The sequence below is a fragment of the Schistocerca piceifrons genome, chromosome 6, assembly GCF_021461385.2.
Source record: "Schistocerca piceifrons isolate TAMUIC-IGC-003096 chromosome 6, iqSchPice1.1, whole genome shotgun sequence".
Classification (NCBI taxonomy): domain Eukaryota; kingdom Metazoa; phylum Arthropoda; class Insecta; order Orthoptera; family Acrididae; genus Schistocerca; species Schistocerca piceifrons.
In genome coordinates this window covers 333,457,983-333,472,467 of record NC_060143.1, presented here as the reverse complement: position 1 = coordinate 333,472,467, position 14,485 = coordinate 333,457,983, and the positions used below count along the sequence as shown (strand labels likewise).

The 14,485-nt window shown below is 43.1% G+C and overlaps 1 protein-coding gene across 2 annotated transcripts in view; it reads left to right on the top strand.

The window, feature by feature from the left end:
• Positions 1-14,485, top strand: part of LOC124802677 (ATP-binding cassette subfamily G member 4-like) — a 311,068-nt gene that overhangs the window by 273,407 nt on the left and 23,176 nt on the right. For both annotated transcript variants that reach the window (XM_047263605.1, XM_047263604.1), the window contains 2 exons: positions 1,633-1,750; positions 14,057-14,246. In XM_047263605.1, the coding sequence (XP_047119561.1) occupies positions 1,633-1,750; positions 14,057-14,246 (308 nt within the window). The remainder of the gene's footprint in view (positions 1-1,632; positions 1,751-14,056; positions 14,247-14,485) is intronic.

Below are 14,485 nucleotides of genomic sequence, written 5' to 3'. Positions count from 1 at the left end.
CATGGATGTGTGTGATATCCTTAGGTTAGTTAGGTTTAAGTAGTTCTAAGTCTTGGGGACTGATGACCTCAGATGTTAAGTCCCCTAGTGCTTAGAGCCAGCCATTAATAACTACAGTATATATTGCACATTGCCTGCTGATTCCGTAGAAACCATACAGTCCTTTCAAAATTGTATTTTAGGATTTGCTGAGAGATAACCATATTTCGAATGTTTAAACCGCTTTAAAACATTACCCCATGTTTTGCTACAATGAATCGAAGATTTATAGCAACTAAAGACAGAGCAATAGATTTCGTGGGGAACAAACTCATTTGGCTAATTCCAAAATTGTATCACATACGAACCAACGAAACATTTGTGTAATATTCACATTCAAATAACGGACTTTTCAAAAAATTACTTTTACTCGGCAGGGGCTGGAAGATGAAAGATGATGTTTTTACACACACAACTGTAATCCAAACGCATCAGCTGAATTAATGTTACTAAAATACAAATGAGAATATTAACTCCTGTGTAACTTCGGAAATATTACACTTGGAATCAGAACAAAAATTCCTTTAAGACGGAACATTTTACACATAAATTCTCAATGTTTTTAAATTTCGTAAAAAAATTTGCTTATTTTGCTTTGGTAAGTTGGCAGACAGATTTGAAGATGTAGTAGTGGACTCAAGTATGGCTGCTGTAAAATTAATGTACATTGAGTCAAATTTGATACGCAACAGAAAAACGTTTAAATTGATACTGATATAAATGAAAATAGAGTTAGCCCTCTGGCAGCTTAATTCTATTATTAAATACATTTTATACTTCGTCTTTGTGACATAAAATCCTTTAAACTGATTAGGAGAGAGATGTCTTAAAATACTTTTTGGAAAGGACTCGATGCATCACTTGAGAATGGGTTGATGTTGTGGTGGATCAGGTAGACTTGCAAATACTTTTAATGTTTCTAAAGACAATCCAGTGTAGGCTAGCAACAGCGTAAAAACATGTACGATGTGTATCACGAGCGACTTCTGAGAATTCCATACAATATAAATACTGAGCCATGAAGACACGTTTCGATTTATCAATTTTTTCATCCGCCACATAGTTACAAAACCTGACACCACAAGTCAACTTTGAGACCAGTGACCCGGAAAAGACCGCAGTCATCAAATTCATCACATTTCATTGACGAAATCCATGAGCTGGATTTGTGGAGTACTTACGGAATATTGAATAGGGGCTCAGATTTTTTTTATCGACTCCGAGCATAGGTATTACCACACACAGTGATAGTGTGCGAAAAGTATTGCCAAAAAAAGCGCCAGTGGATGTTTAATTTTTGTTATATGAAGTGAATTGGCATATACACCTGTAGCATGTGAACATTTAACGTGTAAGAGTGCTGGAGTGTACGCTGTTGCTACCTCCCTTCCCTTCTTCTCAGACGTAAACACGGCTATGTTGGCACCCAGGCCGGGTTTCCAGTTCTTTTTGCCTTGTGGATTTTGTTATGATAATTTAAAAAATATGACCAGGTTCCAATCTGACAAACGTCGTGAATGTTGAAGATCTCTGTCGTATTGTTATTACTCGCGGCAGTGAGACAGCTTGTGACGGAAGTCGTTTTTGTTGCAGAGGAGAAGACGATCCTGCGGTCGGTGAGCGGCAGGCTGCGCTCTGGCGAGCTGACGGCCATCATGGGCCCGTCCGGCGCCGGCAAGAGCACGCTCCTCAACATCCTCACCGGCTACAAGTCAGTACTCACCGCTCTGTCTCCCACTGCTGGTTAGACCACAGATACGACCAGCGGAAAAATGCTCTTCTCGGAGCACAGAAAGGCTAATACGCTCCTGTTTCAAAACACTATCACTGAAAAGTGGTATACCAGCTGTCTCATTCCGCCTTCCTCAGCACCTTTAAAATTTCTCCCAAAACTTTTGGTATGCGAACATATTCGCGCTCTATGTAACATGCAACTCGCAACTCACCTCTCACTCCCACAAGTACACTACTGGCCATTAAAATTGTTACACCAAGAAGGAATAAAGATGATAAACGGGTATTCATTGGACAAATATATTATACTAGAACTCACATGTGATTACATTTTCAAGTAATTTGGGTGCATAGATCCTGAGAAATCAGTACCCAGAACAACCACCTCTGGCCATAATAACGGCCTTGATACGCCTGCGCATTGAGTGACACAGAGCTTGGACGGCGTGTACAGGTACAGTTGCCCATGCAGCTTCAACACGATACCACAGTTCATCAAGAGTAGTGACTGGCTTATTTTGACGCGCCAGTTGCTCGGCCACCGTTGACCAGACGTTTTCAATTGGTGAGAGATCTGGAGAATGTGCTGGCCAGGGCAGCAGTCGAACATTTTCTGTATCCAGAAAGGCCCGTACAGGACCTGCAACATGCGGTCGTGCATTATCCTGCTGAAATGTAGGGTTTCGCAGGGATCTAATGAAGGGTAGAGGCACGGGTCGTAACACATCTGAAATGTAACGTCCACTGTTCAAAGTGCCGTCAATGCGAACAAGAGGCGACCGTGACGTGTAACCAGTGGCACCACATACATCAAGCCGGGTGATACTCCAGTATGGCGATGACGAATACACGCTTCCAATGTGCGTTCACCGCAGTGTCGCCAAACACGGATGCGACCATCATGAAGCTGTAAACAGAGCCTGGATTCACCCGAAAAAATGACGTTTCGACATTTGTGCACCCAGCTTCGTCGTTGAGTACACCATTGCAGGCGCTCCTGTCTGTGATGCAGCGTCAAGGGTAACCGCAGCCACGGTCTCCGAGCTGATAGTCCACGCTGCTGCAAACGTCATCGAACTGTTCGTGCAGATGGTTGTTGTCTTGCAAACACCCCCATCTGTTGACTCAGGGATCGAGACGTGGCTGCACGATCCGTTACAGCCATGCGGATAAGATGCCTGTCATCTCGACTGCTAGTGATACGAGGCGGTTCGTATTACTCTCCTGAACCCACCGATTCCATATTCTGCTGAACAGTCATTGGATCTCGACCAACGCGAGCAGCATTGTCGCGATACGATAAACCACAATCTCGATAGGCTACAATATGACCTTTATCAAAGTCGGAAACGTGATGGTACGCAGTTCTCCTCATTACACGAGGCATCACAACAACGTTTCACCAGGCAACGCCGATCAACTGCTGTTTGTGTATGAGAAATCGGTAGGAAACTTTCCTCATGTCAGCACGTTGTAGGTGTCGCCACCGGCGCCAACCTTGTGTGAATGCTCTGAAAAGTTAATCGTTTGTATATATCTCAGCATCTTCTTCCTGTCGGTTAAATTTCGCGACTGTAGCATGTCTTCTTCGTGGCGTTGCAATTTTAATGGCCAGTAGCGTAATTCACTCACACCCACTAGTCCATCGCCGTAAGCCGCTCGTACACATCTCCTCCCAGTTGCTAATACTTACTCACTCATCCAGCGCAACTTATTGTCATTATCTCTTCGTGTCTCCCTAAATGCCACTGTCTCCTCTCTCACAGCCACAGTCTCCTTTGTTCTGTCCTACCATTATTGCCTCCTCTCATTGCCACTGTCAGCGTCTTGCTCCCTCTTAGTACTACCACCTCATTTATTCCTTCCCAGTGCTGCCGTCTCTTCTCACTGCACTCTCTCTCTCTTTCCATCGTTGTCATTGGCATCGACTCCGTCTCTCATTATCACTGGCTCTCATTTGCTCCCACGTTCTCCTTCTCTTTATTCCTCTCCCACTGGCACTGTCTCCTTCACTCTTTTCCTAGCACTGTTCTTTTACTGCCAACTGTGTTCCACTGCCACTTTGTCCCTCTCTTTCTCTCACACTGCCAATTGTCTCCTTCGCTCTTTCTAAACCACATTCACCACCCACTATTTTCCAGCATTTATTACTTTTCCGTCTGTTCCTCCCTACCATAGTCCACTTCTCTATCAGCATAAAAAAGTGCGAATATGTTTACATGCACAAATTTATGGGAGAATTTTTAAAGATGCTGAAGAATGCAGAGTGAGCAGCTGGTACCCCACTTTACAGGCAGACTCTTTTAAAACAGGAACATGTTCGCCCTTTTATGCTACGATAGGACCATTTTCCCGCAGGTTCCCCTCTTTCGCTTGCTATAGCAGGGCGCGTCAAATTTTCAAATGTGTGTGAATGCCTAAGGGACCAAACTGCTGAGGTTATCGGCCCCTAGACTTACACACTACTTAAACTAACTTATACTAAGAACAACACACACAGCCATGCCCGAGGGAGGACTCGAACCTCCGGCGGGAGGGGCCGCGCAATCCGTGACATGGTGCCCTAAACCGCGCGGCCACTAGGCGCGTCCAGGGCGTGTCACTCATATCAAAAGAACTATGTGGGTCAGTAAAATTTTGATAGTTTACTTAAGTGAAACTAGCATAATGCAAAACAAATTTTACCTCTCAGACCGAATTTTACGTGCACAAAAATTTTGCATGTGCTTCCGTACTACAGCATGGGGTTCCCAGAACCCTTCTGATGATAAGGCAGACACTTTATAGTTTACAGCATATTTCCCAGTTTGTCACTTTCTGTACTACGTTTTCGCTTCACACTGGATAATAACGAGCTTATTTAACGTGTGAAAGCAGAGTGAACACCTGTATCTCGGAAACGGATAGAAGATACCAAGAAAATTTTCAAGGTTTTTCGATATCCGGATCTTAGGAATGTAACTTAAGGATTTCCTGTGCATAACGGCCTTGGAATCTGCGGCTCAGTTTTGGTACCCAAAAACCAAGTTTTTCGAGTTTTCTCGGGATCCGCCCGGAAACTACATGTTGCCTCAATAAGCCCCCTAACACGCACCATAGACGACACGTAATGTCTAAGCTGGAGGAAGTGTGTGTCATACTCAAATTTTGACCCCATACTGTAGCGTAGTTACAGTAGACGATCCTTCTGTTTGGCATACAAATGATCCCTAGCCCAGGGGCTATCTAAAATACTTGACCCTACCGTTCTGCTATTTATAGAACCCCAGGTACGAGTCCCGGAAATCCCATTTTTACGCGCGACGTTTTGGAACATATTAGGCAGCGCATGCTGTAGCATGCTTACCGATAGTCTTCGCATGATAGATAAAAGCCAACATTTCGATCAGTTGATGGATCGAATTCGTCGGCAGGCGGTTTGTTGAAGTCAGTTAGAATAAACAGAATTTTTTTATTGTAGTGTTTTTACCAATGAGGTTTTGATTATAATGTGGAAGTATTGTGCAGCATTTGACTACACAGAAAAATATGTGAAAACTTATCAGAGAAAGAGCTGTGTTTCAAACGTTCTGCCGGGCGGTATCCGAGCGGTCAGGTGTCTTGTCACGGTCCGCGCGGCTTCCCCCGTCGTAGATTCGAGTCCTCCCTCGGGCATGGGCGTGTGTGTGTCGTCTTTCGCGTAAGTTAGGTTAAGTTACACTACTGGCCATTAAAATTGCTACATCACGAAGATGACGTGCTACAGACGCGAAATTTAACCGACAGGAAGAAGATGCTGTGATATGCAAATGATTAGCTTTTCAGAGCATTCTCACAAGGTTGGCGCCGGTGGCGACACCTACAACGTGTTGACATGAGGAAAGTTTCCAACCGATTTCTCATACTCAAACAGCAGTTGACCGGCATTGCCTGGTGAAACGTTGTTGTGATGCCTCGTGTAAGGAGGAGAAATGCGTACCATCACGTTTCCGACTTTGATAAAGGTCGGATTGTAGCCTATCGCGATTGCTGTTTATCGTATCGCGACATTGCTGCTCTCGTTGGCCGAGATCCAATGACTGTTAGCAGAATATGGAATCGATGGGTTCAGGAGGGTAATACGGAACGCCGTGCTGGATCCCAACGGCCTCGTATCACTAGCAGTCGAGATGACAGCCATCGTATCCGCATGGCTGTAACGGATCGTGCAGCCACGTCTCGATCCCTGAGTCAACAGATGGGGGCGTTTGCAAGACAACAACCATCTGCACGAACAGTTCGATGACGTTTGCAGCAGCGTGGACTATCAGCTCGGAGACCGTGGCTGCGGTTACCCTTGACGCTGCATCACAGACAGGAGCGCCTGCAATGGTGTACTCAACGACGAAGCTGGGTGCACAAATGTCGAAACGTCATTTTTTCGGGTGAATCCAGGCTCCGTTTACAGCTTCATGATGGTCGCATCCGTGTTTGGCGACATCGCGGTGAACGCACATTGGAAGCGTGTATTCGTCATCGCCATACTGGCGTATCACCCGGCGTGATGTATGGGGTGCCATTGGTTACACGTCTCAGTCAGCTCTTGTTCGCATTGACGGCACTTTGAACAGTGGACGTTACATTTCAGATGTGTTACGTCCCGTGGCTCTACCCTTCATTCAATCCCTGCGAACCCGTACATTTGAGCAGGATAATGCACGACCGCATGTTGCAGGTCCTGTACGGGCCTTTCTGGATGCAGAAAATGCTCGACTGCTGCCCTGGCCAGCACATTCTTCAGATCTCTCACCAATTGAAAATGCCTGGTCAATGGTGGCCGAGCAACTGGCTCGTCACAGTACACCAGTCACTACTCTTGATGAACTGTGGTATCGTGTTGAAGCTGCATGGGCAGCTGTACCTGTACACGCCATCCAAGCTCTGTTTGACTAAATGCGCAGGCGTATCAAGGCCGTTAATGCGGCCAGAGGTGGTTGTTCTGGGTACTGATTTCTCAGGATCTATGCACCCAAATTGCGTGAAAATGTAATCACATGTGAGTTCTAGTATAATATATTTGTCCAATGCATATCCGTTTATCATCTGCATTTCTTCTTGGTGTAGCAATTTTAATGGCCAGTAGTGTAGATTGAGTAGTGTGTAAGCTAAGGGACCGATGACTTCAGCAGTTTGGTCCCATGAGACCTTACAATAAATTTCCAAATTTCAAACGTTCTGTGTTACACTTTCACACAATAACATTGGAATTACCTAGATATTATGTTAATTGTAGTGCTACGCATTCACTGATATGACAAAAGTCATGGGATACCCCTTAATACCTTTTTTTTACCCGCCGTAGTGCAGCAGCTCGATGTGGCACTGACTCAACAAGTCGTTGGAAGTCCCCCTGCAGAAATACTGAGGCATGCTGCCTGTATAGCTGTCCATAATTGGGAAAGTGTCGCCGGTGCAGGATTTTGTGACCTCTCGATCATGTCCCATAAATGTTGTACGGGATTCATATTCGGCAATTTGTGTGGCCACACCATCCTCTCGAATTGTCCAGAATGTTCTTCAAACAAATCGCGAGCAACTGTGGCCCAGTGACATTGCGCACTGTCATCCATAAAAATTCCATCGTTGTTTGGAAACATGAAGTCCATGAATGGCTACAGATTGTCTCCCAGTAGCCGAACATAATGATCGGTTCAGTTGGACTAGAGGACCCAGTTCATTCCATGTAAACACATCCCTCAAAAAAAAAAAAAAAAAGAGGTTCAAATGGCTCTAAGCACTATGGGACTTAACGTCTGAGATCATCAGTCCCTTAGACTTAGAACTACTTAAACCTAACTAACCTAAGGACATAACACACATAGATGCCCGAGGCAGGATTCGAACCTGTGACCGAAGGCGCAGCGCGATTCCGGGCTGCTGAAACGCCTAGAACCGCTCGGCCACATCCCTCACCATTATGGGGCCACCACCAGCTTGAGCAGTGCCTAGTTGACAGCTTGGGCCCATAGCTTCGTGTAGTCTGCGCCACGCTCGAACCCTACCATCAGCTCTTTATTCTACCACCTAGGTCCAACCGATACGGTCACGAGCCCAAGAGAGACGCTGCAGGCGATGCCGTGCTGTTACCAAGGGCATTCACGCCGATCGTCTACTGCCATAGCCCATTAACGCCAAATTTCGCCGCATTGTCATACCGGATACGTTCGTCATCGTCCCACATTTATGTCTGCAGTTATGTCACGCAGTGTCGCTTGTCTGTTAGCACTGACGGCTCTACACAAAGCCGCTGCTCTCGGTCGTTAAGTGAAGGCCGTCGGCCGCTGCTTTGTCTACGGTGATAGGTAATGCCTGAAACTTGGTATCCTCGGCACACTGTTGACACTGTGGATCTCGGAATATGGAATTCCCTACCGATTTCCGAGGTTGAGTGTTACATTCCCGTCGTGTGGCCATAATCGAGCTGGACTTGAATACAAATGACAGCTCCACCAGTGCTCTGGCCTTTTATACCTTAAAATACTACCACCATCCGTATGTATGTATATCGCTGACCTCGCGGCTTTTGTCACTTCACTGTATTATACTAAAACAGTGCATAGCTCACTTCTTAAAATTAATACTTGCCTTCAGCTAATAATGAGAAACGTTTTAATAGTGTGCTCCACTTCGCATAGCCCGTAAAGACAATGTTTATAGCTTTTATTCCACATGTCACGTGTCAAGCCGAAACACAGCAGACAGGTGTGTAAGCGGTCTAAATGTAGGTCTGTTGCCCACGGGCAGTAATCTGCAAGTTGATCATGGCAAAATATAAGTGTGTGTAGTTGTGGTTTCCATTCCGAAGACTGGTTTCATGCAGCTCTACGAATTAGAGTATCCCGTTCAAGCTTTCTCCTCTTTGCATAGCTGCAGTTTTTACCTCTCACACTTCCCCCAACTACAGAATTGGTGATCCCTCGATACCACAGGATGTGCACTCCGAATCGATCCCTTCTTTTAGTCAAGTCGTGCCATAACTCCTATTTTCTGCTCAGTTTGGTCCAGTACCTCCTCCTTAGTTATTCGACCTATCCATCTAGTCTTCAGCATTCTTCTTCAGCACCGCATTTTAAAAGCTTCTATTCTCTTCTTGTGTGAACAGTTTATAATCCACGTTTCACTTCCGTACAGGGCTACACTCCATGCATACATTCACTCAGAGAAGTATTAATGAAAAATTTAAGTTCGATGTTAATAAATCTATTTTCGTTTTCAGAAAAGCCTTTCTTGCTATTGGCAGTTAGTTTTTTATATGCATTCAATTCCTCCCATCGTCAGTTACTTTGCTGCCCAAATAGCAGAAACTTATCTACTCACAGTATATCATTTTCTAATCCATGGGGTGGTATCCAAAAGCTCTCGAGATTTGAATTTATGCACAAATGGTTTAGACTAAGAGCGTAGGCGTCCACAAGAGGGGGTACTTCCCCCCCCCCCCCCCCCCCCCCCCAATCTCTCACTCTTCCGGAATCTGGGGTATACAGGTTCTATTCGTTACAGAAATCTCATCCACTTCTCGGCGGATTTTCTGTGATTCCGCTACACCTTTCGTGTAGCCAATTGTAGCATTACGCGACATAGGACCTACTGCAGCGGGACAGTACTGTGGAGTTAGCAGTATGTGGACTGACCACATAAATAAAGTTACGGGGAAGGCAAAACAAAGACTACTACGCTTTTTTGGTACAACTCTTAGAAGACGCAACGGTCTACTAAAGAGACTGCCTACGTTACGCTTGTTCGTCCTAGAGTATTGCCTTGCTGTATGAGATCCTTACCAGATACGACTGGCACAGAACATCGAAAAAAATTCTCAGAAGGGCAGCTCGTTTTCTGTCGTGAATAGGGGAGAAAGTGTCACGGATATGATAAACGAATTGGAAAGGCAATCATTAAAAGAAAGGCGTGTATCGCTGCGCGACATATTTTCACGAAATCTCAAGTCATCAACTTTCTCGTATGAACGTGAAAATACGAGGGCTATCCACAAAGTACATTAAGTTTTGGAATTAAAAATAAATAAAGTATTGGAATTTTTTTTATTATATACAGATGAAAGCCACACTTAAATACTAGTTTTCTACATAGTTGCCATTTAAATTAAGGCACTTATGGTATCGATGGACGAGCTTGGAAATTCCTTCGTCGTAAAACTCGGCCGCCTGCGCCCTCAACCACTTGGTTACCTCTTTTGGGACAGAAAAGGTGTGATTTTTGTGGATTTCCTGGAAAGAGGCACTACAATAAACTCTCAAAGGTATTGTCAAACTCTGCACAACCTCATAAGAGCAATACAAAACAAGCGCAGGGGAAAGTTGGGCTCAAATATCTTGCTGATTCACGACAACGCCCGGGCCCACACGGCAAATGCCACTCGTGAAGTTCTCGAATCTTTTAAGTGGGAGCTGTTTCCTCATCCGCCTTACAGTCCCGACCTGGCACCGAGCGACTTCCACTTATTCCCAGCAATGAAGAAGTGGTTGGCCTTGCAGCGTTTTGATGACGACGCACAGCTGTAAGCAGAGGTAACCACGTGGTTGAAGGCGCAGGCGGCCGAATTTTACGACGAAGGAATTTCCAAGCTCGTCCATCGCTACGATAAGTGCCTTAATTTAAATGGCAACTATGTAGAAAAGTAGTATTTAAGTGTGGCTTTCATCTGTATATAATAAAAAAAATTTCCAATACTTTATTTATTTTTAATTCCAAAACGTAATGTACTTTGTGGATAGCTCTCGTATTTTATTGTTGCCAACCTACATAGAGAGGAATGGTTATCATAAAAAAAAGAAGAAATTGGGGCTCATACAGAAAGATGTGTGTGTTCATTTTTCCCATGCTTTGTTTCAGAGTGGAACGGCAGAGAAATAGTCTGAAGGTGGTTCGAAGAGCCCTCTTGTCAGGCACTTGAGTGTGATTTGTAGAGTAATGACGTAGATGAAGGTCATCGTTACAGAAATACAAATAAAAGTCATCGGTCCATACCAGGTATTTTTGCTCCCAGTCAAAGCGGTGGCAGCCGGCGCCAGCGTGTCTTTGAAGCGCGAGATTCCCCACCAGTTCAAGAAACATATAGCTCAGCCGATGCATTCTGCCTGTCGCTAGTGTAATGGGGAACTGTAAACATTGTAGAATACGTTTGTCAACAATGTGACCGTCGATTTACTTCCTAGAGTGGTTTAGAATTATCCTGGTAAATTCATTCGATATTTTCTTTATGCACTCTTGTCCAAAAGTAGAAACAATGTTAAGAATGCAGAACGTAATGTTCTGCATTCGACAGCACCAGCCTCCTCCTGTGTAAAGAGTTGGAGAAGATGAATCAGGGGTACATCTTAACAAGCAGTTAAAATAGGGTCCTTTAGCACATTCCATGGCACATTAGCCAATTCTAAAGCTTCACAATTGTCTAAGCTGTTCACTGTACAACTTGTCACAGAGTATGTTTTTTGTTCTTCTTTCTTGTGACATTCGTAATGTGAACTGTGGAATCTTAGTGTTGAAGGAAATGTGACTTTATCTTGGTGTACTAAAATTAAAACAAACACTAAGAACATGACAGTAACTAAAAAAATAACAACATTGTCATGTAAAATGTCCATTCAGTCAAATAGCATATGCACATCAGTAAACTAAATTTAAATTTTGATTTGAAAATATGAGGGAAGAAGACTAGCAAGGAGAGTGATAGATAACATGAATGTTAAAAATAACCTGTGTTTGCTCACTTGTTCTTGACAGGGTGGTAAAAAATCACTCTCCCATCTGTTGTGAAACTGGAGTCTTCCCTAATCCACTGCCGGAAAAGACCCATTTTTCACAGTTTTTGTTTAGGATTGATAAAATTACATTCAAAGCATGCTACTCAAAGTGAGTTACTACACCACAAACTTTACTTCGTAATTGAAAAATAAATACTCATGTGTCACCAGTTTGTTATTTCATATATCTTTGTATTGTCAGACAGCATTTACATGAAGGCTGACTGAGTTTTGCAAGGGGTATTGGGTTGTCTAACCTGAATCTAAGCTTATACCATGTTGTTGTTGCTTGTGAGGTGCCCTGGTGGCAACTCAAAAGGCAAGTCTGGTCAAGTGAATGGCTTTGTTCTGCAGCCTGGCATGCCCTTCTGAGAATTCAACCAAAGTTGGTCCTTCTATCTATGTAGCCTTGCTGCTCGCGTGAGGGCTGGCGCTCATCCCAGTGTGCTTCTGAATGGATTCATATTGTATATACCATACAAATCTGAATAAAAATGCAAATTAAAATAATTAACTGCCGACAGTATTGTACTAATATCTCAGGATTGATTAATTATTCTAATCTAATGGGCTTTTATATTCTGATTTAATATTAGTTACAGGACAGTTTTGGAATAAACAGTTGTGTAACGGTTTGTGCCGATGCAGTGGGGGGGGGGGGGGCGCTACTCTCAGAGCGACAGTACGTACAGTAATATATAGTGTTGATTTCTGTGCAGGCTATATTTCTTATACCTTCCAAACTTTCTCATGTGGGCCCTGGTGATCATTACTGGACCACACCATGGGGCAGAGGGGATACAGCAACTGGATCACTCAAGCTGAATCCTGTTAAACATGTTTCAAACAATGAGTTAGTGTTAGTTCTACTCTTTCCTGAAAGCCGTGTTGTGCAGAGACTGGATTTTAACAATAATGACATTTACTCCTATGAAATCCACTTACACTGTCATTAATACTACTGAAATACTTGTTTTGCAGGGTAATGACATTCCATATTGACATTACTTGGACTACATGGATCTGTCACATCCATAGTGTAGATTTCATTCATTAACCTGCTTGGTACATCCAAAACACAATGTGATCAGTTCTAGAGTACTGCTCCAGAATTTAGAGTACTTAGCAGTTAGGCATGATATCAGACATTGAATGAAACATTCAGGATCATAGTAGATCGTTACAGCCCATACAAAAATGTAACACAGCTACTCAGACCAAACGATGTGGTGCAGTGATCAGCACACTGGACTCGCATTTGGGAGGACAACAGTTCTAATCTGCAACTGACCATCCAGATTTAGGTTTCTCATGAGTTCCCTAAATCGCTCCTGATGAATGCTGGGATGGTTCCTTTGAAAGGGCATGGCTGATTTCTTTCCCCATCCTTGAATCATTCGGAACTTGTGCTCCATCTCTAATGACCTCATTGTTGACAGGCTGTCAAAACCCTAATCTTCCGTCCTTCAGAGCTGCTCATAAAACTTGAATGAGAATCTTTGTGGGGGGGGGGGGGGGGGGGGGAGGGGCATCACAGCTGTTGGGAAACCCCATTAGGTAAATAAAAAGAAACAGCATTCAAATAAAACTGCATAACAGTTCTGCAGCCATCATCATATGTCTCATATGGGAGAGATTAGAATGCATACAAAGGCATGTAAAAAGTAATTTTTTATTTGTCAATACACTAATAAGAAGACTGTGTTTTATGATAGCTGCATCAAGATTGGCAATGTCCAGATGTAGCAAGAGACTGTCATGTCCCTGGTGCCCTCTGGTAATTATACTCTACAGAGGAATGAGTATGAACGCAGTGCCCTAATATATTTTGCCATTGGCAGCTAGCTGCTAACTTGTAAACTACTTTCTGATGTGCCTGTTCATTTTCATATCCAGTTTATATAAACCTGAAGTAAGCTATACAATGGCTGGTACCTGGCCTCTTGCCTTGTGAAAATGAACCACAGTTAGTTTACAATATCTCGTAAAATCTGTTCAAATCATATTCTAGCACTTATAAGTAGCTCCCAGAGTTACCTGAAACTGACTCAGCAAAAAATCTGTGGGTTTCTTCTATGATAATGACCACACTCAAATGTCTTTGACAAAATCTATTTGCAAATCAAACACACATATTAAGCACATAATGAAATCTAATTATCATGATTTCCTTATGCTGCTGAATAAGGAGTAATGTGGAAGCCACTTTTAATTTCAGGGTTTCAAAATGAAGCTAGGCATTTTTGAAAAAGTCTTAGACTTCTATGAGTGTGAAAGGGTACAAAATTTCTCAGCACTGTGCTCATAATCTGCAAATAAAATAAAGTAAAAAATTTATTAAGTTGGGTCAACTTACTATTATACAAGAATGGAAGTAATAATTTACACACGTTGTCATATTAATACACTGACTAAAGAGGATTGTTTTGGGGATAATGAAAGTAAGGCTGTTATGATGCATATCTAAAATGCTTACATGTTTATGCATAGAACTCATTTTGCAGGACTTCTGGGATGAAAGGTTCAATCACCATAAATGGTGAGGAACGAAATCTGAGCAGTTTCCGAAAGCTTTCTTGCTACATCATGCAGGACAATCAACTACACGCAAACTTATCAGTTGAAGAAGCCATGAATGTAGCAACAGGCCTGAAACTTGGTAATGATATGAAGAGTGATGAGAAACGGGATGTGGTGAGTAATATTCTCCCTGCAACTTGTTTGCTGTTGTATTTTAAAGTAGCTGCATTGAAGCATTTAGTGCTGTAGCCAGCTGCATTGAAGCATTTAGTACTGTAGCCAAATCAAGCTATATTCTTAAAAAATGTGTTTTTATTTGAAGTCATTACTAAACACAACAAACGTAATTAAAAGTTAATATTAGCCACATTTCCATACTAATATTACAAGTACAAAAGTAACTCTCTTTCTTA